The sequence below is a fragment of the Corvus hawaiiensis genome, chromosome 17, assembly GCF_020740725.1.
Source record: "Corvus hawaiiensis isolate bCorHaw1 chromosome 17, bCorHaw1.pri.cur, whole genome shotgun sequence".
NCBI lineage: Eukaryota > Metazoa > Chordata > Aves > Passeriformes > Corvidae > Corvus > Corvus hawaiiensis.
The window spans coordinates 9,374,656-9,398,475 of NC_063229.1; the positions used below are offsets into that span (position 1 = coordinate 9,374,656).

Consider the following 23,820-nt stretch of genomic DNA (forward strand, 5'->3'; position numbering starts at 1 on the left):
CCAGGGGAAATGAAATTCAAGGGGATTTAGGGCTTTTTAAGCACTGGGCTGAATCAGGAGGGGGGAAATCCAGTTTGATAGGAGCATATGCAAAGTAGGGAGTGAGCAGAGCCCCAGCAGAGTGCTCTGCACCTAGGAAAGGGCCCAGGTCTGCAGCTTACTGCCCAGGGGAGGGATTTGGTGGTTATTAAAGGAAAATCCTTTAAGCCACCAGCCCGGGGTGTGCCTGCAGTGAAAGCACAAACAAGCGCCTGGACACGGACACAAGGTAGGAGCGTGCCGGGGGGCAGAGCCTTGCTCGGGGGGCAGCACCAGGCAGTGCTGGGGTCATGGATTCACTGCTCATCCGTGCTGTTTTCCTGGTGCTGCTGGCTGTCACATCCCATAAGTGACCCGCTCGGTGGGTGTGTGTGGGAGGTCAGGAGCTGCCATGGCTGGGGGGAGCACAGGGCAGTGCTGGGGTTGGGACTGGCACCCACCAGGCTCCTCCTGCCACAGCTGGGGACTTTAGTGTGGAGCTGAGGTGGTGCCTGGATGGTGCTGGGAATGTTGGTGTCCCGGGGGGAGAGGACATGCAGGTTTTGGGCTGTGCATGGACACTCTGGGGCAGTGCCGTGCCAGGTTTATCTGGGCTGGTCCTCAGCATGGTGTGTGAGCCTGGTGCCAGGACCTCATGTAATGGCAAAGCCAAGGAAAAGGGCTGGGGAGGCTGATCTGGGCTGCACTGTGATGGGTTTCTGGGCAGCCAGGGGATGCTCAGGGGCTGCTCTGGCATCTGATCTGCTCCTGATGCTGAGAGGTGGGAAACATCTCCTGGAGGTGCCAAGGCGAGTGGGCTGGCAGGGCCTGCCGGGCAGTGGTGTGTGCCGTGGTGTGTGCCGTGGCGTGGGCCATGGTGTGTGCCATGGTGTGCCGGGGGGCCAGAGTGGGAAGCGTGGGCTGTTCCAGGAGCTGACAGGGAGCATGAGCCTCCAGCAGAAAACACAGAGTAACAGAGAGCAATTAGCCTGGAGAATGGCTGATGGAAGGGGCTGGTCCTGGCAGCAAGGGGAGGGGAGCAGTGATTTAATTAAGGCCGAGGAAGAGCATGGTCTCGGTTAGTGCATGGGCTGGCTGAAACGGGGGGATGCAGGTGTCTCCTTCGTGTCCTGGGGGAGAGGAGAAGGCTGGCTGCACTTGTGGGGAGTGGGACAATGCTGAGCTGTGCTGGAGCCAGGGCTGGGCAAGGAGAAAAGTGGAGAGACAGGAATAAATGCCTTGTGCCCTGTCCTGGAGTGCTCCAGCTCAGTGATGAGAAGCAGAGACACTCCACAGTGGCAGTGTCTGTCACTGAGGTGGGTGCCCAGGGAATATTGTGTCTCCAGGAGCAGTCATCGCTCCAGCTGGTCTCCTCTGGTGTCTGACAGGGCAGCAGCTCCAGCCAAGGGCCTGGTTTGTGACTCTCTCTGTCCAAGACACCCTTTTCCCCTGCTCTGTCCTCATCCCTGTCCTAGCTACCGTGAGACTGTGGTGGCCACAAGCCCATCCCCAGGGAGAGACAGGCCAGTCCCTTTCCACATTAACATCACCCAAATAGCCACAGGTCTAAGAGCATCCAATGCCACAGGGCCCCCATGACACCACAGGCATCCAGTGATGGCATGGGGACCCTGTGATGCCATAGGGACCCCATGATGCCAAGGGGACCAGGCAATGCCATGGGGACATTGTGCCAGGATGCAGCAGCGAGCAGCAGAAGCTGAAGGAGCAGCTGGGTGCTTTGAGGGGGTTGGAGGGAGTGAGAGGGTCTCGGAGATACTTTGATTGTCCCTCAGAAATGCTTCATGGGTCTTGCTTGTTCCTGCTGGCTGCCCTGAGCTGAGCTCCTGCCAGCAGAGAGAACCTGAGGGAGAAGTCCTGGGATGCTGCACAGTTGGATCCTGCTCCCTCCAATTCCAAACCTGTTAGCTCACCCCTTTGCAGCTCCCTGTTTCTCAGGCTTTTCCTTGGAAAGTGAACGAAGCCAGAGTAAAATGGTGACATGCTTTACACTGGTCCTGATTTATTTCACGTCTTACTATTGAATCTTATTCCCTGGTTTCACGGTTGTTGTGGATTTTCACCAAAGGGGATAAACAGGTCTGGGATTTGGGGTTGTCATAGGAACTGTTTCTGTGCCACAGCCTCACTGCCAGCCTCATCCCCTCCTGGGTTCCCGACAGAGTGAGGGCTCTCGCCAGCACAGTGGGGATATCTCCAGCCCCCAGGCACAGCCCCAGTGACAGTCAGGGTACGGGGCAGCCACCCCATGACACTGGAACACTAGGATGTTCAGGGAGGAGATGGACTCCCAGGCACTACCCAGCCATGCCCACAAAGCAAACTGGGACACCCAGGCTGCAGACCAGGACTTTAAGTTGGGAAGAGCTGGAGGTGTTTGGAGGATGCTGCTTGTCCCTGTGGATTCTCTGGTGTCTAATAGGAGGTTGTGCTATTGCAGTTATTGCTACTGGGGACCTCTCTGGCCAATCTGGAATAATTTTCATTAAATCCCTGGAGCTGAAGGGGTGTGGGGTGAATGGGGAGCTGCCCTATGACCATTCCTCATCTCTTCAATCGCAGGGGGAGGGGGCAGGCACTGAAATTGAAAAGTGTCATGCACATCCTTTGTGCCCAACACTCCTTTGGCCCATGAGGTCCTTCACTGCGGGACACCGTGAGGCCAAGGCTCTGGCAGTGATTAAAGAGGGGTTTCCAGGGCCGTGGGACAAGCAGGAACATCCAGTGCTTAAGAAAGAATCACTTTGTGCTTTCAGTGTTGGACGGGACATTGCTCAGGGACAATCACCCTCTGGAGCCGGCACGGGGAGGGCGGATCAAGCTGCAGTGCTGGGTCCTGCCGGTGCCTGAGTGAGGCTGCCAGGGTGGATGGGAGGGGGGTCCTGCACTGGGGTTCCCGGGGCTCTTCATGCTGGACCAGCTGTTGGAGTCGCTCTGGAGTGGTCCTGGTCCTCCCAACATCCACATGTACATTGTACCCGAAGTGAGCCGTGCATGGTCCTGGGGATGCTTCAGGTGGTTTTGTCCAGCGAGAAGAGCTTAAGGTAGGGAAACCCTTTGGGGAGCTCCCTGTCCCGAGGGCAGGATGTTGTGGGGTCCCTGGCGCTCCCTGCTCCTTCTGGCACTGAGCGACCTTAAAGTGCGGCTGTGCTTGGCCGTGGCCCCAGCGCTGGCTGCCCCGAGCCCGGCACAAGTGTCCCTCTGCAGAGAAGTGCAGGGAAAGGGAAAAATATTGAGAGAGGCAGGAGAAGGGGGAAAGCAGGCGCTGCGGGAGGGAGCACAGCGCGGGCTGAAAGCTCCCTCTCAGCGGGCTTTTGTTCACCCTGGACGTGCCCAGCGATGCTGCCAGCCCGGAGGAGCTGTGCTGGCGCCGGTGGCTCCAGGCGATCCCGGAGCTCCGCAGCCTGCCCGGCGCCTCGTTCCAGCGACGTGCCCGCCGGCAGGATGCAGCTGCCTCCAGCGGGGACCCCTATCACCCCTCTGGGCTCGGCCCCTCGCCGCCGGCCCTGGGGTGGGCAGTGCTCGGACCCACAGCGCGCTCCCGAAAATAATTCCTTCTGACAGATCCATTTCTTCCACATGGTTCAGGCTTAATTTTATAATGGTATCAGTAGCTATGGCAACGTGTAAAAATAACGGATCCCCGAGCCCGGCACATTCTCCGTAAACAGCTCCCGTCTCCCGGAGCCCGGCTGGGTGGGCATCACCCCTTGCCCACGGCTACCGCGGCCGCTGCGGTTTGTGGTTGAGCTGGGATTCACGCGATGACTAATTAGCGGCGTTAACTGCTTACGCTTTGGGATGATGATTCCATCCGCTAATCCTTGGGGCTAGGCTGGGCTAATTGGGTGGATATCATTAACGCTGGCGGTCAGGAGCTGCCCTTACAGAGCTGCAGCACAACGAAGGCTGGAGCACCCCTCTGGCACCCCAGACCCAGCACAGGGCTGGCAGCCACGGGGGGCCGGGCACGGCTCAGCCCCCGCGGTGTCAGGGGGCCACCAGCCCCATTCGCTCCTACAGCTCGCCCCAGAGCCGTCGCTGCTGCACATCCACGCGTGTGCACACGAGGGAACGTGCACACGAGTGCAAACAGGCACACGCAGATCAGGTTTCCCGCACGCAGGACCCCCCCCCACCGCCAGCAGACATCAGCCGATGCCGGCGTCTGCCGCGGCTCAGAGGTCTCTGGTCATCACCGCGAGTGGATAATCCCAGGCAATATTTTCTAAACCTGTTAGACATCACACAGACCCTCTTAATCCCTGATGCCCCTCCAAGGCTCCAGCGGGATGGCAGCACTTGGCAGCTCGGATTTGCAGCTCCTTATCAGGGCCAGCCCCTTGGAGCGATGCATGGTGGATCCTGCCAAAATTAATCCGCCCGCTTTTTGTTGCCTTTCAACTTAAAAAAAAAAAAAAAAAAAAAAAAAAAAAAAAAAACGACAAACCACACAACCCCCTTGGAGAAGCATTTTTCTCCATCCAGCCTCCAGCAGCAGGGCCAGAGTAACCCCCGCCCCACAGAGCTGGCAGCGCTGGGTCAGGCAGTGTGGGTGGATGTGTTTGGTCTCAACAGAGCCACAACAAAGAGACAACAGGTCTGGAGAGCCTTGGGGCTGCTGTGGGGACAACATGGGGACAGTGACCACAGGGACAGCCTGGCAGCAGGGCTGGGAATGGCCCTGAGGGCTGGTCAGCATCCTCTTCCAGGGGCTGGGTCTGGCTGTTTCAGGGGGTGCATCCCCCCCTGAATCCCAGCAGCTGTGCCATTCCCACCGTGAGGCATCGGATCTGGCACTGTCACAAATGACCCCATGAAGCTCCCACTGCCAGACACACCATCTCCCTTTGCAGTAAAGGGTGACATGGGGTTGTACCAGGTTGTACCAGGTCTCCTACACCTCATGTGCCCTCCATGGGGCATCTCCCCGGCTCCAGCAGGGTGAGTGCCGAGGTGCCAGGGTCTCACAGCACAAATCCCACCTCTAAGCCTGGATTTTAGCACTTCACAGCAAGGGCTCTGCCAAGCAGGAAGCAATGGGCTGAGCTGGCTGAACATGATCAATCCCTCACGTTAGCAGTTTTATTTCCATCCACAGCTGCCGCAGGACTCTCAGGCAGAGCAGCCTCGATGAGCTCCAGCCGCCGGCCCAGCAGCACAGCGTTATCTGCTGCTGCAGCTTCGGATGCGCTTTCATGATAACGATTTGCAATCAACAAAGAACTTGGAGAGGATGCAGAAAAAAACCCCCAGCTGGCATTAGAAAACTGAGATGATATCGCTCTCCCCTCGGCCGAGCTCTGAGCTCCACCACAGTCCTGGTGGTACCGCCAAGGGGAGACCAAGGTCTTCTCCAGCATCGCTCTGTGGGGCTGGCTGTGTGCTGAAGGATCTGAGTGCTGGCTCCCCATGAGCCAGTACAGTGCAGAACTTCCCCCTCTAGAGGGGGGAGGGAGGCTTTAGTTCAAACAGCTCCCAGGAGCCCATCAATGATTAACACCCAGCTCTGAAATGTCCCTTCACGGCTGGAGCTCTCTGCCTGACCCTGCCTGCCCTCCCCCCACTCCCTGCCACTTCCTCCTCCTCAGCACTTCTGCTCCTGGGGCTGAGAAAGGGTCCCAGGATGGACACCAAGGCTCCGTGTGGCTCTGGAGCCCATCAGAGCTGGGGTGAGCCCAGTCGTGCCACAGACAGACAGCACAGATGTCTCCCACAGTTTTGCAACCACTGGCACAAAGGGTGCAGGATTAGGGCCACCCAGTGTCCCTGATGAGCGCCCTGAGTGGGGGCCTCGTCCCTGTCATCAGTTAAAGTTGGAACAGCCCTCTAAGATCATTGAGTCCAACCATTCCCACAGCACTGCCAAGCCCACCACTGACCCGTGTCCCCAGGTGCCATATCCACACGTTTGTTGAACACTTCCAGGGGTGGTCACTGCACCACTTCCCGTGCAGCTTAGTCCTGGGGCTGTGCACGTGTTGCAGACCCACAGCAGAGAGCAAACCCTTCTCTGGGACAAGGGGCAGGCTCCTGCCTGCCAGCAAAGGTCAGCACAGCCCTGCCAGCACTCGAGGCACCTCAGTGGGCACAGGCGCCAGCACTGCCAGCCCTGTCCTTCCCAGCTGGCAGTGCCGTTGGGTTTTCCTGGCCTGTCAGCAGTTTTACCCTAAAACCCCTCACTTCAGGTCAGCCAGGGCCGTTTCCAGGCCAGGCACAGGATATAAACCACCTTTCCTGCTCTGACACAGCCTGTGAGGAATTCCCCCAGAGTGTGACTGTGCTGGGCTGCATTAAGGAAGCCTGGCCGAGTCACCCTGTTCGCAGCATCCCACAGGGCACCACTACGGGGTGGGAGCAGCCTGGGAGCACGGCCCGGCCCTGGATGGGAGAGCTGCACTGTGGGTATGGGCTCCGCCGTAGCCCGTGGGTTTTCCTTCCTGCTTGGCAGACAGTGGTGGACATTCTGGTAGTGGTGGGTGGTCTCACAGTGCCTGGGCTCTGCTGCCGCTGCTGGAGCCCAGGGTGACAGTGTGTGAATGCCATGAGGGCACTCAGAGCATCGCTCCAACCCAGCGTGGGCAGGCAGTGCTGCATCCCTCCCTCATCCTCCCTGGAAGTCATTTCAGGGGTTTGGAGGGAACCAGCTGATCCTGGCAGTGCTGGGGATTAATTCAGTGGCAGAGGGACTCTAAAATTAAGGGATTTGGAGCCCTGCTCCCTAAGGAGGGGGCAGAAACAGGCAGTGGGTCTGGCCAGTGTGCACAGAGGGGCCTCCTCAAAAAATCCCCCATGCCGGGGAGCACCTCACCTTCACCCCACCCATTCCCCCACACCATCTGCACCAACTGTGCCTGAGAGCTCTAACAAAGACCTGAGAGAGCTGAAATAACTCAGCTGTAACTCCTAAACCACCCAATAAAAGCTTGGCTTAAACAGTTACAGGCAATTCCCATGAGCCCCCTCAAAAGGTGAGGGGCAAAGCCCATGCACAGGCTGCTCAGAGCATCCCCCACAGCCCAGCCCCACCTTTCTCCTGGCAATCACAGCCTTAATGAGGCCCTTGCACCTCATCACCCTCTCCAGGGCCTCTCCCACATAAGGAGGTGATAGGGTGCACCTCTTCCCTAGCTGCAGGTGTTCATGGTGGTGGATGCTATCCCAGGAGTATGAGACAGGTAGGATACATGCCCCTGCTTCTTAAGAATCCCTGTTTGGAGGGCTGTGGGTGCCCCTTCCCTGGGTCACAGTCCATGAAAACCATCCCCACGTTAACATATTGCTTGTTATAAGTTAACATTGAGACAAACTAAATTAAGCTTCCCCTGTACTGGATGTCTCGGATTAAATTGGCAAGGTACCTAATGAAGCTGCAGCTCCATTTGTTGTGCTGGAAGCCCTAAATATCAGCAGTGTAATTGGTGCTCCCTGCTTCAGGAGACATTTGTGTGTTTCTCTCCCAGCTGAAAGCCCTCTTTGGGTACTGACTGAAGACTAAGGCATGCGGGGGGCAGGGGCTGTAGGATATGTCCACCTAGATCTTAAGGTAGAGGGGTTTTGAAATTTGCCTTTGAAGCTGGAGGATGGATGGGGTGAACGTGCCGCTCTCTGGCTGTGTGGAGGCTGCACTGTCTTGTGGGTACCAGAACAGACCTTGTGTGGGCCTGGTGCTCTGATGTGGTCGTACTGGGTGTTTTGTTGTGGTGAGTTGTGAAAGTAACACCTCTCAGGGTGCTGGGGCTGGGCTGGGAGGTGTCTGGGGCTGGGACTGGGCCAGGCTGCCTCTGAGTTTCCTCAGGGTAGTGAGTCCCTGCAGCTCCATGTGCACGGTGCTGCGTTATTTGGGTTTATCAAGGAATCTTTGAGGTTGGAAAAGACCTCTAAGATCATTGAGTCATTATTGTGGAGGGCTCCTGCAAGTGCTGGCTGCTTGCTTGTGCTTGGGCATGGCTCTGTGCCCACAGCCCCAAAACAGCACATCTGGCTGCTGAATTTGGGGTATTTTCCAGGCTCATGTCCAAAGTATCGGTGGTTTTTTCTGTTTATGCCTAAGTTGGTTTGGGTTTTGAAGGGTGGACTGAGCCCTCTGGGACAACTGCTGGGTCTTGGTGTGATGTGGCCACTCAGGCTATTGGTATTGCTCCCACTGTGCCATCCCATGCTGGAGTGGGGATCACAAGGGACAAAGTCCCAGGCAGGGAGAGGCCGCAGTCACGTCCATTAGTGAAATGTGATTCATTAACAGGCCCAGGTTTGGCCCTGCAGGGCAGAGACCAGAACCTCTCCCATCTCCATCCCCTTCGAATCCCCTCCAGCCAAGTGAGCCACCGCTGTTCCCGGGGGCCATCGGGGCTGGGAGAGGATCAGACAGGCAACTGATTAAGGGATGAAAGAACAGTCTGGGCAAAACCAGTGCTGCAAGACTTTCCACTGGGATCACCCTGGCAAGGCTGTAATTGTTCCCGTTGGATGCTGCCAGGCTCTGACAAGAGATGGGGTGCTGTTGCCCTGGCTGGGGATCCCTGTGTGTGGAAGGATCCCCACCTCCTCCTGGGGAGGGAGCAGATCCTGCTGTCTGCGCAGAGCTGCCCAGCTGGGAACACGGGAATGCAAAAAGCACGTTGATCCCGTGGTCCTGGCTGGGAATAGGGAAGGGGAGAAGACCCCTGCCTGCCCAGCCCCCAAACCTACAGGGGTGGCTGAGCCTGGCCCAGCCCTGCCACACGGAGCAAGTGCCTTCCCCAAACAGGTGCTAGCAGCACGATGCGAGTTCCTCACTGTTCCTCAAAGCTGTGAAAATCAACTTATTCTTGAAAAGCTCTCCTGAAATGCTGCCCTGTCCCCATGCTGGCTGCTGCCCAGGTCCTGGGGCCAGGGAGAGCCAAGCTCCGAAATCCCCCAGAGTCTCTGGAATCCTCCCTGCCAAAGCGGGGATTTTGATCTGAAGCTTGGAGATGCTGCCGAGTGAGCACAGCCTGGGTGCCCGCTGGCAGCATGGAGAGCCTGGCAGCACTGCCCGCCCTGCCAAGGTGCCACAGCCTCCTGCTCACTGTGGGTGTTCTGTGCAGAAGGAGGATGATGATAATGGCAGAGTTGCGCTCCCAAAATTTTGCATTGTCCCTCTGTCTCAGGCACACAAGGAGCCGAATCCTCCTCTCTCCCGGGATCCCTGCCTCATGCAGGGCAGGGGCTGCCCTCCCAGGGTGTATCCTCCAAACCTCTCACGTTGGAGCTGGGCCCCTGTGATGCCGAGTGGAAGGGCCATGGGTAGGAGGGGAGGGAGGCAGCTGAGCCTGCCCATATGCTTCCTAATGGGGAGCAATAGCAGCTCTTCCCGGGAAGCTCGCGCTGCACCATCTGCTCTGCGCGGTACCTTCTCTTGCAGAGCTTTTTTTAAGCTCTAACTTCCCTTCCCAAGCGCTCTGCGGTGGCTGCTGCTTGTGTGCAGGCTGGCTGTGCTCTGTAATCGCCTCAGAACAGGTTGTCTGAACCTTCAGCACCGAGCAGAACAGCCCAGACAGGCTGAAGCCAACCAGGCCTCCAGGAACTGTGCTTCCATGTAAAAATAACCAGGGAAGGTGGCTGGGAACGGCTGCAGTGTGTCCCTGGCATTTTCCCTCCTGCTGGGCACTCGCTTGCCCTGAGGGTCCCTGCTTCTGGACTTGGGCTGGGTGGGATGCGCTGCCCACAGTGGTGTAGCTGCAGGGTTTCCACAAACCACTGCTAATCCCATGGAATATCCTGAGCTCAGTGTGACCCCCAAGGATCACCAAGTCCAACTCCTGTCCTGGCACAGGACACCCCAAGAATCTCATCCTGTGCCTGAGAGCATTGTCCAGATGCTTTTTGAGCGCTGGCAGGCTTGGGCTTTGACCACTGCCCTGGGAAGCCTGTTCAGTGCCCAGCCACCCTCTGGAGGAAGAACCTTTACCCAATATCCAACCTCAAACTTCCCTGGCAGAACTTTATGCAGTTCCCTCAGCTGTTAGCACTGGTCACCAGAGAGCAGAGCTCAGCACCTGCCCCCTCTGCTTCCTCTTGTGAGGTGCCCGTGGACCATAGTGATGTGTCTCTGTGTCCCATCCCTGTGCAAAGAAATTATTGCCATGTGCAAAAGGCCAAATCCAAGGGCTCCTCTGGATCCCTGCTCCTTGCTGGCTACTCTGGCCAGCTCTGTGAAGAGAAAGGATGGCTGTGCTGGGCTTCCCAGGACCAGTACTGGCCACAAATATTTTTCCAGTGGGAGCAGTAGTGGCCACAGCCCTTGAATGCAGCCTCCAGTTGCCAGGGGATCCCAGACAGAGGTGAGTGCTGAAGCCTGAGGAGTTGTTCTCAGCTCCCAGCAGCGCTAAATTAAGGCTGGATGTGCCCCATGGGCGTAGCTGGGGCTGAGGGGGAGGCTGGCGGGGCCGGGGATGTGCGGGCGGACGCCGTGCGCAGATTGATGGTGCCAAGTCACTTCAGATATCTTGGCTGTGTTTGTGCGAGGCTCTAAATAAAACCGACAGCCCCGGCGGCTGCCTTGGGAGGGAGGGGAGGAGGGGGGAGCTGGCAGCGGGTCCTCCAGTATGGCACCCGGTGCTGTCCTTGGGGACCCGGCCCAGTGTGGGAGAGCGGTCGGTGTGATCTGTGCTGCTGGGGATGCTGCAGGTGATGCTGGGCGGGCTGGGATCTCCTGCTCTGCAGTGTCCACCCCATCCCTGGGTGGGCAGAGGGGGTGGTGCTGGGAGCTGCCAGCATTGCACCTGGCATCCCAGGTACCTGGCTTGGCCTGGCTGAAGTGCCCCTGGGCGGTGGGAGAAGCTGTGACAGGTGCAGGCAGGGGAGAATGTGTTCTTGTGACTCCCCTGGGAAGGACTTTGTGTCAGGGAGAAGCAGGGCAGTGCAGGGATATGAATCCCATGGATGCTGACACCTTGACACCCTCCTCCTCCTCCTCAGCCCTGTCTACCATTACAGCTGCCTTGTCCTCAGGCTCTTGCTTCTCCCTGCTGCAGGATCCTGCTGAGGGGACATCACGGGGATGTCCCCGTTCTCCCAGCGTGCTGTGCAGAAATTTCCTCTCCCTCCCCATCCACCCTCTGCCTGTCCTGCACCAGTGTTCCCTCCTGGCCCTGACCGTCGTGGGCCAAGCTGACCTGTCCCTGTGGCACTGGCAAAACACCACCCGTGCCTCTGCCACGGGCTGCCACAGCTCAGCTCTGCGTGGTCCCTTGGGAGGTCCCTGGGCATTTGGGACCCCCAAGGCTGGGTGCTGCTTGTGCCTCTGCCACGGGCTGTCCTGGCTCAGCCCCAGGTGGCCCCTGGGTGTTCAGGACCCCCAAAGCTGTGTGCTCCTGCACCCCAGGGATGCTGGGCTGTGTACTGTGGCCGTGCCGAAGCGGTGGCTACACTGGCAGCCTGTGGCGAGTAAGGACACCCCCACCCCCGCAGCGCTGGGGCCACGGAGCCGCCCCCCCTCTGCCCCGACCGAGAGGGACCGGGCACCCCGGGGCTCCCGGCGGCCGGTGCCGGGGGTCCCCCCCCCAGCCCACCTTAAGGCAGCCGCACACCGGGTTGACCGGAGGACTCTGCCCCGGGGCGGGCGGGGCTGGCTTCGCCCCCGCCACGGGGGGAAGCGGCGCTAACCCGGGGCTGCTGCGAGCCGGACGGGGTCTCGAAGCTGGGGCCAACTCCGTCCCTCCCCGGTACCACGGCAACGGAGGCGGCGCGGCGGCGGGGGGGAGGCGGCTCCGCGCGGCACCGGGGCACGCGCCCGCCCGGGGCCCCGCCGTGGCGGCCCCGTCAGCGGCCCAGAGCCCGGCCCGGTGCCCGCGGGCGGCGGCGGGGCCGCGGGTCCGTGTCGGTGCGTGCGTGTGCGCTGCCCGCCCGCCGCGGGGGGGGAAAGGGGGGAGCCCGGCCTCCTTCCTCATTTTGGGGCTGAGAAGAGCGATTTCTTTCGCCAGCTGCAGTTCTGCGCTTTTTTTTTTTTTGCCCTTTTTTTTCTTTCTGCCTTTTTTTTTTTTTTTTTAATTTGTCTTATTTATCAAACCCAGCCGCCGAGCCGGGCGCGGGGCCGCGCTGTGAAGCCGCGGGCTCCGCTCCCCGCACCGATGGAGCCGCATCCCCGGGATCCCGGCCGCACCGCCTGGGCACTGCCCTGCCTGCTGCTGCTCGCCCTGCCCGGTAAGCCATGACTCCTGCCTGCTTCTCTGCTCTTCTCCTTGCCCTATTCCCCCCTTTCCCTCCCACCTTGCTGCCCTGCTCTGCCCTGTTCTCCCCTTTCTCACGCTGCTCCTCTCCTGTGCTTTGCCCTGTTTTCCCCCTTTTTTCCATCCTGTTCCTGTCTCTTCTGCCCTGTTTTTCCACCTTTTCCTCCCTCCCCGCTCCTCTCCCTGCTCTGCCCTGTTTTCCCCCCTTTTCCCGCCCTGCTTCTCTCCTCTGCCCTGTTCGCCCCATTTCCCTCCCTGCCCTGTCCTCCGTTTTCCCCCCGGCCTCTCCTCTCCCCGCTCCCGCACACCTCCGGTACCGACATGACGCCGCCTCTCCGCGCACGGTTGCTTTGACCTTTCCTGCGGTGACCTAGAGAGCGGCGATGGCCGAGGGGCTCCCACGGAGCCCTCGCCCGGCGGTTCTTCTCAAACCAAACTTCAAGGCAGGCAGACATTCCCCTTCCCAGCGAGGCAGGGAATTCGGCAGGGGCATGAAGAGGCATGTTGTTCCCACCCATTCACCAGCACCCCCTGCCAGCTATGGGTGAGGCAAATCTCAGCGAGCAGCCCGAATTCCCACTTGGAGATGGTAGTGGAGAAGGCATGGGGAGGCTCTGGTGAGGCTCTGCCAGGAACTTGTTTTTCTTGCCTACCCCACTGTGGACTCTTTCTCTGCTCTACTGTTGGGCACTGAAGCGGTGGGATTGCAACACCTCCGGGCGCCCTGTGCCACGGAGCCTTGTGTCACCTCAGGCTCAGGGTGCCCCAGGCCTCCCCGCAGCTTGTGGCTCCACCAGTCCCTTAGAAAAGCTGGGGGACACAGCAAAGGACAGTCAAAGTGTGCCGCTCTTGGCTGTTTCTGTTCCTTTACCAGCAGCGGGAAGTCTCTCATCCCACCAGGAACGAAGCCCTGTGGTGACTGCTGCTTTCAAGGATGTTTCCTTTCTAGGGTGTTTCGTTTGGGTGATTTCGAAGGAATCGCTCTCCTCCCTGCCAAGGGAGGGATGGGGTTTTTGAGGCAAACCTGCAGCGGTGGTGATGCATCTACAGGAGCATCTCGCTGCTGAGCTTCTTGCTCTATTCCAATCCCACCGCTTCCAGCCAGATCTCATTACAAACGGCCCAGCCCAGGTTCCATGGGGGAAACCCACATTCTCCCAAGCCCATTGAAATATTTACCATCAAAGCTTTACTTGGGCAAGGAGTTGGATGCAAACTTGGGCAGAAAGCAAATGCTTTCAGCACAGCACTCCTCGCTTTGAGTCGCCTGATCACAACTGAGAAGTGTTGGCCCCAAACTGAAAACTCCGGCTGCTGAGAGCCAAGAAGGCTTTGGCGGTGAGCGCAGCTTCCCAGTGAGCCACTGCGATTTCCTGCGTGAAAGAATGGCTCCAGCAAAGCTCCTGAACTTAATTAAATGTGGTCTTGGAGTAAGAACCCCATTTCTTTGAGCCGACCATGGGAGAAAAACCCACCCCAGGGTGAAAAGCCCTGGCTTGTGAAGTGGTTTGCATCCCTGATTTTAGGTGCAAACGTGCACGTCTTTTTTTTCCATACGGTGAATCCCTCCTGGGCCATGGCTCAAACTAAGCTGAACTCCAGCAGAGTTGGCCCAGGCTCCTACTGCTGGCTGTTCAGACAGCTCCTGCAGAAGTGAAGGGGAAAAGGAAAGGTCCTGGAGGAGACCTTCCTGTGGGGCAAAGGCAGCGACATGTGGGAAACCAAACGGCAAAGCCCCATTGAGAAACTGTGCCCTGCAGAGCCCTTCCATGCCTGTGTGTCTCCACAGAGGGTTTCAGCTGTGCTTCCCAGAGCCTCTTCTAAAGGGGAATTCGGTTTGCTTCTGGGGCTTTGGCTCTTGGGATGAATTTCTGCTGATGCTGGAGGAGGGGAGCTTGGAAATGGTGGCTGCGTGTGAGCCGAGGCTTCCTCTGATGTCGCAGATGTAAAACACAGACTTTACTACAGCCCTCCCTGAGCGCCTTGGGGTCTGCTCAGGGCTCGACAGCTATCCCCGGGGCTCTCCTTGCCTTCCCTAAACAGCAGATTCCAGGCCTTTTATAGGCAGCACCTGTTAGTTTCCGCCCCTGGCAGCCCTGCTGCAGGTGAAATTCCAGCAGGATTATTTTGGGGTTCCCTTGCCCATTGGCCTGTTTCTTCAGTGAGTGACCGTGGGGCTTCGGATGCCGGTGACCAGCTGCACGTTGTTTCTGGAACACACAGCCATCCCAGAGCTCTTTCAGAGGAAAAAAAATCTATTTTTACCAGGAAGCATCCAAGCAGCCTCTCCTGAATTAAACCCCGGCCTCTTGCAATCTGTTCAATATCAAATACTTCAAAAGGTGGAATATAGAAAAAAATGTGTCACCAACATGGAAAACTTGCACTGCAGCAAGAGCTGGGATTATTTTGCTCCCAAATTAAACTGAATAACGGGAAGGAGGCAGGCTCTGCCAGATCGTGCTCCTGCCTCTGCTCCGGGCTGGAAGTGCTCCGGGTCTGCACTGCGAGGGTGCTCCCACCTACGTGGGAACTGTCAGGTGATGCTTTTCAGGGCTTTAAAACCCTTGGCTAATTCTGGAGTGTAGGATAGAACAGATTACAGGGTCAGAGCACCTAAATTCCCCGTGATCTTGGGGGCAAGAGGATCGTGTTCCAATTCCCGGTGGTTTGAAATCCAAGTCTAAGAAAAAAGTGTCATCAGGCAGCAGGAGAGAAGCAGGGAAACAGAGAGAAATTGTGGTGTCCCATGTGTTTGTGGCATGAAGACCTCCAGCATCCCACTTCTGATGCACAAGCATGTTGTGAGCTGCTGGGAGGGAGCTTGGCTGAGCTCCCAATCCCACTGGGTGAGCACCTCAAAAGGGGAAGGAGAGGGGGAGGTCGGCTGCATGTGAGGAGAAGCTGTGTTCAGGAGAAAGAGGAAAAGAGCTTTGGTGGAAACTTTGCATTTTCTAACTTGTGTGTTCTGGGGTTTTCTGCCAACTTCCCCTTTGTGTTTTTCCCATCAGGGTGGGGGGGGGGGCTTGCTGTGAGCTGCTGTGGGGGATTGGGGTCTTTCTGAGCAGTGAGGGGTCAGGTTGGTCCTTGTGTGGGGTGTTGGATGCAGGCAGGAGGTGGAGAAGCCAGGTCTGACCAGGACTCCTGCTTCTTGGCCAGGAGGTGCGAGCTAATCGTTGTTGGGGTGTTCCTGTGGTGGATCATGCCTGGAGCTTGTGTGTCATAGATCAGAAATCGACAGGATTTCTGATGAACAGGGTGATCTGAGCAGAGCTGGGTGAGGGTCTCTGAAGCAGCAGAACAGAAAACATGTAAAAATACCTCAAAGCCCCATTTTAATCCTATCCGAGGGGCTGCCTGGAGCCTCATGGTGTTTTCTGCCGTGACCAAGGGCTGCTAGTGAAGCCCCTGGCCAGGCAGTGCTGCCGGCAGTGTGAAGCCCTTTTTCTCCTCTTTAGTCTGGGAGCAGTAGAAGTCAGGAAAGCACCTTGCATCCTATGCCTGGACAACAGCATGCTCCGTGCCTGCTAATCCCTGGGCACGGGAGGCAGGCAGGGTGCTTGCACACTGCTGCCCTGGTGAGGAGGGAATGCAGGCTCGGTGATGTGGAATGCTTACAGACCATCCACGTTTGGCTGCAAATCTGGCCCCTGGGAGAGATCCCTGCTGCTTGCAGGGATAAATCCCTGTGGTCCCAGGAAGGCAGGACCCTTGTGCTGAGGCAGCGGGGAGCCCTTGCCGCACACCAGGCGTGGCAGCCACAGGCAGGGCACCGAGCCACGCTCAGCTCAGTGTCCCAGTGCTTCTGTGGACGTTTCTCTGGGACCCATCACTGCAACGAAGAAATGAGCTTTGGGGTTGACCCCTGACACTCTTTGGTGTTGGGGTTAGCTCTGGGGCCCCAAAGCAGGTACTTCCCCAGCTCTCCCCCTCAGCACACCACGTGCCTCGTGGGGAGATGGGCAGATGGAGAGAGGGAGGATGAAGAGGAGGTGCTCGGCTCGCTCGGGTTGGGCTGTGCAGGGCAGTGCAGGCAGTTCTACCCAGTGCAGGGCACCCTCAAGGGGACATGGGGGTAACCACTCCATAGAAGTTGCTTTTGCAGAGGGTTGCAGAGGGGAGCAGTGAGTAACACACTCTTCACAGGGCACAGAGCATGCGCTGGGGAGCGGGCCTGGCCCTCGGCTCCTGCTCTGTGGCCACGCATGGGACGTGTCCTTTGCTGTACTGAGTGCCGCCCACTAATGAGCTTTGTTGCCCAATTTGGTGGAGCCAGTACTTGGCATTGTGGCCCCCCAGGTATGTGGAAGGGCTGGGGGTTTGTGTGGTTGCTGCCTGTGTCACCCCAGTCTCTCTGCCTGTGTCACCCCAGTCTCTCTGCCTGTGTCACCCCAGTGCCTGCCTGTGTCACATCCCCGTGCAGTGGTTTGGCGAGAGACGGATGATGTGATGATGCTTCTGTGCTTGTGAACTTCCTCTGTGCTTCTCAACCATTTCTTGCAAAAGACTGTCAGCAGCAGGAGATGGAGAAGTTCAGGAGATGCCACAGAAGCAGATCCCAGTGGTGTTTGCCCTGCGTCAGCACCGTGTTCAGCACATGGAGTGCACGGGACCTCTGCTCCAGGGCTGCTCCCTGCAGTTTGGGTGTCACCTGAGAAGCATAGGGTTGTCTCTCAGGTGCCCAGAGCACCACAGCTCAGGTGCAGGACCAAGGCTTAGAGTGAATGACTCATCTGGACGTGACACAAACCAATTCTGTCCCTCTGTGCTTGTTTTGTGGGAAAAACTTGTTCTGGTGTCGAATGCTGCTGCCGTGTTAATCTTGACATGCCTTCAAAGGGAAACACCAAGGCCTGAAGGTTTTGGCTGAGGATGCTGTGGAATGATGCCCTGGGCAAAAAGCCTTTAACTGGGGCAGTCTGGAGAAACTGATCCTGGTAATTCTGGCCATAGAGATTGAGTAATTCCACACACAGTAGAACAGAGAACATCTATGGGTACAGCACATACCACTGTGAGTCAGGAGGGATTAGCAGCTGCCAAAAATCAGTTTCTGTGAGAGCCAGCTGTGGCCAGAGGGGTCAGAGCAGCTTGTCCTACAGCAGGCTCTCCTGGGACCATCCAGCCAGAAGTTATCCTGCTGTGTCCCAAGGGAAGCCTCAGTAGGAGTTGCTGTCCTGGGTTTCCCTGAAAGGAGGCTGTAGCCAGGTGGAGGTCATTCTCCTCTCCCAAGTAACAAGCAACAGGACAGGAGAAAATGGCTCCAGGTTGTACCAGGGGAGGTTTAGGTTGGATATTGGGGAAAAGTTCTTCACTGAAAGGGTAAGAGAGCTGACCAGGGCGGTGGTGGGGTCACCATCCCTGGAGGGATTTAAAAGATGTGTGCATGTGGCACTTGGAGTCTTAGTTTGGCTGGGGGCTTGGCAGTGCTGGCTTAATGGTTGGACTTGGTGATCTTAGGGCTTTTCCAGCCTAAAAGATTCTGTGATTCCATGATTCTGGTGTGAGAGATGTGGGTGCTGGTCCATGTGCTCCCCATGCTGCTCAGCATTACCTGCTCAAACACAATGATCTGTGTGACCATGACACTGGTTCTGGGTGCCACAGCCGCCTGTTACCAGCAGGTGGATCTAAGTGGTTCCCCCACTTCTCTCCCCATGTGGCTTAAAAAAAAGTTCCTTTAAGCAGTGACCAGTATTGAAATCTTTCATGAATTTGGTTGCAATACCTATGTTGGCATGGGAAGCACTCACAAAATTAACCCCTGGGTAACCCGTGGATGTGTAGGGGGGGTTATCTGGGACATCACTGAGCAGGGAGGTGAGGCACAGGTGACTCGATTAGGGACCAGTGGTGTGGAGATGTTCCAAAGGGGATGGCTCCCTGTGGTTGCTGCTGAGCAGGAACAGTGCCTGCTTGGCTGGCTTTGGTGGGGGGATTGGCTGTGTTGTGCTGGGATCACCGGGGCTGGGATTCCGTATGGAAATGGGACAGAATTCAGGACAGAAAATGCAATATCATGTTGGTAATGGGAGCCAGCTCTTTGGAGCACATCGTTTTGTGCTGTTCTTTCTCCTGGCTGATAAAGCCAGGTGGCTGTGGGAGACAGCCCAGTGTGTCAGAGGCATGGGCAGCTGGGATGTGCTCCATGATCTAGCCATACAGAGCCCAGGACAGTCACCAAGCAAAGCTCCATCCAGCTCCACTGCTGAGCCCTGTGGGCAGAGCACTGTGCCCGTGGGCACAGCTGTGTCACCTGTGGTGTCTTCTAACCAAGTGAGGTGCTCAGCCTGTCCCAGCTGGGAGAAGAATAGGGAGTTTGGATGTGTGGTGCCAGGCGAGACTTGGTCTCTTTTTTTTCTCCAGGTGTGGGTGCCGAGCTGGATCAGAACTTCAAGCTGCAGCAGCCCCAGGACAAGGTGCTGGTGACAGCGGGAGAGACGCTCACCCTGAACTGCACCATATCCAGAGTGGCTGAACTGGGTCCTGTGAGGTGGCTGAAGGGCTTGGGCAGTGGGAACAAGACCATCTATGGCCAGACAGGGGACTCCTTACCCCGTGTGACGAGAGCAGTGGTTGGGTCCAACACAGACTTCAGCATCCACATCAGGAACGTTGAGCCTGAGGACATGGGCACCTACTACTGCGTGAAGTTTGCCACGACAGTCACTGGTGTGGAGGGGGTGCTTCAGCATGGAAATGGCACAGAGGTGTCTGTGCAAGGTGAGTGGGGCTCCCGGAGCAGCTGCTGCTGGGAACCAGCCCAGCGGGGTCTGCTCAGGCTGGGCAGGGATGTGGAAGGGCTTGGGAGCGGCTCCAGGAGAGGATCCCGTGGGCCATCACTGTGCCCTTGTAGGAGACCCTGCTCCTGGCAGGGCCAGGGCTGGGCAGGGGGCAGAGCCTGGTCTGATGGCCCCGTGCTTCTCCCCACAGCCAAACCCAGCCCCCCGCTCGTGTCCGGGCCTGAGCAGAGAGCGATGCCGAGGCAGTCGGTGCCTTTCACCTGCACGACTGGAGGGTTCCTTCCCAAAGAAATTGGGGTGAAATGGTTCAAGAACAAGGACCCCATGACGGCTCAGCCACCTCAGGTCACCGAAGAGCCGGTGAAATCCTACAGAGTGTCCAGCACAGTGATGGTGACCCTGCAGGAGGATGACGTCCGCTCGCAGCTCATCTGTGAGGTGCAGCACTCCACGCTGCCGGCCCCGCTGCGTGGGACGTACCAGCTCAGCAGGACCCTGCGAGGTGAGGGCTGGGGGACTCGCACTGGGGTGTCCCTCTCCTGTGGGGCTGGGGGCCCTGGGAGGAGGACAGGGGATCCTGGGGCAGGGACAGGGCTCCCTGTGGGCAGCAGAGCTGGAGATGCCAAACACCAAGCTCTGCCTCTCTTCCCAGTTCCCCCCAGTGTCGAAGTGCGTGCTGAGCCGAGCCCCGTCGAGGTGAACAAGACCGTGACCTTCACCTGCCACATAAAGGAGTTTTACCCAGAAAACATGTCTGTTTTCTGGCTAGAGAATGGGATTGAGATAAAGGAGGAGAACATCTCCCGGCCATCGGAGCTGCCCCGGGGCTTGTTCAAGCTGAGACGCCAGGTGGAGGTGCAAGCGACAGAGGAGAAAAACGGGTCCACGATCACCTGCGTGGTGGTGCACGATGCCCAGGCCCCTGTCAACTACTCAGCTGTCCTGTGGATCTCCAACCCGGCCCAGGGGGGACTGAGCAAGGGGTCCCAGATGGATACGGGTGCGTCAGAGCTGCTGGGATGGGGTGCCAGGGCAGCTGTGTGATGTCACCCTCTGAGGAAGCTCAAAGCCCCATCAAAATGTGGTTGAAGGACCAAATCCCCATATCAGGGGGCTGGGGGATATGATGGTGGCAGGCACCAAGCTGTCCTCCTTGGTGCTTCATGCATCACTGTGCCAATCCCATCTGTGAGGCTGCAGGGACTGGGAGGTACCACGTTCCTGGGCCATGGTGACCTTTTCATTGATGTTTCAGACGATATGCTCATCTACATCGTGGTGGGCGTGGTCTGCATCGTGCTGGTCCTGCTGGTGGTGGCTATTCTGTACCTCATCCGGACGAAGCAGATCAAGGGTAAGGGAGCCGAGTGTGTGGCAGGGAGGCACCTGCTCCTAGCCCCATTTTTCTTCTCTTTCCCATGGGTTTCACATTGCCCCATTGGACAATAACTTCTGGCAGTGCAGCTGCAGGTCCTGTCCCATGGGGTGATGGATAGACCTGCCCAGGTTGTTTGCAGGCTGCAGGAAAAGCTCTGCCTGGTCTGACCCCTGTCCTGCACCTCCTGTGCTCCCCTAGGAACAGTCCTGAAAGAAATTGATTGAAACTCCAGGGAATTGCAGGCACTTGCCTCTGGGAAAAGATGTGTCCATGTCCTTGAAGCAGTCTCTGCGTGTGTTCTCTGTGCCCAGGGAAATGGGGCGTTTGTCTTATTTTCTGAATTATTTCTTTCCTAAACTACTTCTCTTCCAGCAGGTAAAAGCTCGCCGTCTGCCAGGTGAGTGCAGATCTCTTCTACTCACTGGGTAACCTGTGGGAACTCTGAGCTGGACACCTCCATCCCACAGAGTCCCTCAGGACTGGGATAGAGCTGTATCCCCAAAACTTGTGAAAGGGACGGCAGAGGCACAGGCTCTGCCCATCTGGGGGCTCTGTGCCTAGGGGGATTTTTGGCTTGTGGTGGGGCTGAGCAGGCTGGTGGGAGCTGGTCTCTGGCTAGCAGACAGGCAGCTGGACCAGCACATGAGCCAATGCTCAGGACCTGTCTTGCTGGGTGCAGCTGCAAGGACCTTGGCTTGCATCTGACCTCCCCAGCTGCTCCATAACTAGGGAAGAGGCAACAGGATGCTCCATCTGTCTGACTGTTTTTGTCCCTCCTTCCAGGTTACATGAGCCAGAGAAGAGCAGCGAGGCCATGACCCAGGTGGGTCATCCTGGGACTGGGGAGGGAGAGTGGCTGGGAGCCACTGGAGATGAGAGTGGAGGGTGGTGGTTCTCCAGTGAAACATCTCAGTGTCTCCAGTGGAGGGTGGTGGTTCTCCAGTGAACATCTCAGTGTCTCCACTCTGTGGCTGGAGGTGGAAGAGAAGCTGCCCCAGGAAGAGGGTAGCTACTTCGCAGCATCTTTTATGCCTTCACCCTCCTTCCTCCTCCTCCTCCTCCTCCCAGTAAAGTCTGGGTTGGTGCTGCCGGGAGAACCAGCTGTGCGATAGCCAGCAAGGCTATTTGTGGAGTTATTTTGCATTTGGTGATGCAGCTACGAGCAAAGTCGTGATCAGCAGCAATCTGTCCGTCCCACCCAGGCTCTGCCAGCTCCCACGTGGGCATCACTGGGCACACTGGCCCTGCTGGGATGGAGTGTCTTCAGTGATGGCTCTGGCATTGTGTCAGTGGCTCTGAAGCCAGAACAGGGTGACAGGGTGGCTTGTGATTTGAAGCTGTAGTATGGGGTAGAGCATGGCTGCAGGGTGGTGGCTGCTGGCATGGTTCCCCCATACAGGCAGGGACTGAGGCATCCTGGGCTGAGCTGCAGTGGGATTGACTCCAGAGCAGGGCTGTGGGTACAGGGGGATCTTCCCAGAGGAGGAACTCTTTGTGCCTCACACAGGAATCTGACCCCAACAACCTGACCTACGCGGACCTGAACTTCGACAAGGAGAGGAAGACCATCCGCCGGATGGTGGAGATGAGCCAGCAGTCGGAGTATGCCTGCATCCAGACCAACCAGGCACCCAACGGCGACGACAACCTCACCTATGCCGACCTGGACATGGTGCACCTCAGCAAGGCACCCAAGCGGTCGGCCCCGCGCCCCGAGGAGGCCGGCTCTGAGTATGCCAGTGTCCAGATCACCAGGAAGTGAGCAGTGGCTGCTGGGACCCCGTGTCCTGCAGGGACCTGCTCTGCTCCTCCTGTGACTGTTCTCTTGGAAGCACTGGGAGCAATGTGAAGATGCGCTGCGGTACCTGTGTTTTAGGATGGAAATGGAGCCCGCAATACTTGTGGGGGTCTTCTCCCATCCAGAGAGACATGATTTTTGGGGCCAGTTTGGTCTTGGGGCTGCCAGCTCCATCCCTTCAGGACCCCCATATCAGGGGTTGCTCAACCTCAGTGTGCCGGCTTTGCCCGCATGCAGATTCAGCCAGCGGAGCAGCAGCTCCTTGGGAAGCTCCGGCTGGGCTGAGGGGACAGGTATACAGTGCCTCCACACCAGCTCTCATGGGGATGCCACTGCCTGGCCCACGGCTCCCCAGGACCAGCAGGGCCCCCACACTGCCTTCTGGGGCTCTGCCACCACGCCTGGACACCAAACTCTGGCTTTAAAGGAAGGACCGAAGTGTCTGCCTCTCTTCCCAAGTGTCCCTTCTGCGGGACCTCCGTCTCGCCCCAAGGCCAAGAGGCTGAAAGGCCATTTGTACTAGTTTGATGAGAGACTCAAAATCAGAGCTACAATTTAATAGGAAAAATCAAAAATAAATGCAGTAGTACAGAAACACTGACAGAGTCAGGATACAACCTGACAGCCTGTTGGTCGGGGTGGTGGTAGCAGTCTGATTTAGTGGTGGCTGCGGTCCTCCTGATGTGATAAATGTGGTTCTGTTGAAGCAGTGATCCTGTGGAAGGGTCTGGTCTTCCTCTGAAGATCCAGTGGTGGCTACGTAGCTCTTGTCCTCTGGGAATCCTGTAGGTCAGGGCTGCCTGTGGTGTTCCAAGCCCCAGATTATATCCAGCTAGGAATGCTCGGTTCCTCCCCCTGGGCGGAGCATCCCACGATGGGATGATGTAATTTTATGAGTCGTGCAGTGAGGCTTGATGGCTCATTAACAGAAGATATCGAACCGGAGGGAGTTATCAGGGATGTGTCATGGAAGAGATAAAGAACCCTGCCCCACCTGGTTTTAACAGATGGTGATAGAATACATACTTTTGGTTACATCTTACACTGTAAGACACCACTGAGCCGAGGCCCCCACCCCGCCGTCCAGGGGAGCTCCAGGTCTGGCTCCCCAGCACCGAGCATCCTCCTCATCATCATCATGTTCCTGTGCGCAGCCTTGCCCTGCACTGGGACCCACCAGCGCTGCCCCAGGCTTGTACAAAGCGTGCGAGGGCCCCCCCAGCCTGGCTCCCCCCGGGAGCTCCCTGCAGGTACCGTGTAACATGTTTTGACTGTTTGACATGTAACTGTTAATTTTTAGAGCTGAAACCCCCAATGTTTTGTGTTGTACGTGGGTGTACTGCTGTGTACTTAACACTAGACTAAGATGTGCAAAATTAAGACCGAGGCCTCAGTAAAGAACCCCCCAAACCCTACAGAGTTTATAAGAGGCTTATATGTCCCCCCACCTCCCAGCTCTGTCTTGGGGGCCAGGCAGGCTCCCCCCAGCCCACCCATGGGGACAAATGTCTTCCATCTGTCCCCTTCCTGGGCCACCGTGTGGAGTCTCACCCTGTGTTGGCTCCTGCAGCAGTGGAAATGTGGGGGGCTGGGGGCACCTGGGGTCCTTGGGAGTGCTCTGGGAGCAATGTGACTGCTTGTACAGACTTTTTTGGGGTTGGTTTTTGTTTT

At 57.6% G+C, this 23,820-nt stretch overlaps 1 protein-coding gene across 3 annotated transcripts; it reads left to right on the plus strand.

The window, feature by feature from the left end:
• The first annotated feature begins 11,645 nt into the window (after positions 1-11,645).
• Positions 11,646-23,564, plus strand: LOC125334831 (tyrosine-protein phosphatase non-receptor type substrate 1-like). Of its 3 annotated transcripts, XM_048322024.1 has the most exons (9): positions 11,646-11,726; positions 12,075-12,204; positions 18,597-18,953; positions 19,164-19,475; positions 19,626-19,973; positions 20,229-20,327; positions 20,724-20,748; positions 21,135-21,174; positions 21,859-23,564. In XM_048322024.1, the coding sequence occupies exons 2-9, from the start codon at positions 12,132-12,134 to the stop codon at positions 22,111-22,113; spliced, it is 1,509 nt and encodes a 502-aa protein (XP_048177981.1). In that variant the 5' UTR covers positions 11,646-11,726; positions 12,075-12,131; the 3' UTR covers positions 22,114-23,564. The 3 variants fall into 3 exon arrangements, with proteins under 3 accessions (XP_048177981.1, XP_048177982.1, XP_048177984.1); XM_048322025.1 differs by lacking the exon at positions 11,646-11,726 and having other exon boundaries at positions 11,854-12,204; positions 20,727-20,748; XM_048322027.1 differs by lacking the exon at positions 11,646-11,726 and having other exon boundaries at positions 11,854-12,204; positions 18,603-18,953.
• The last annotated feature ends 256 nt before the right edge of the window (positions 23,565-23,820 follow it).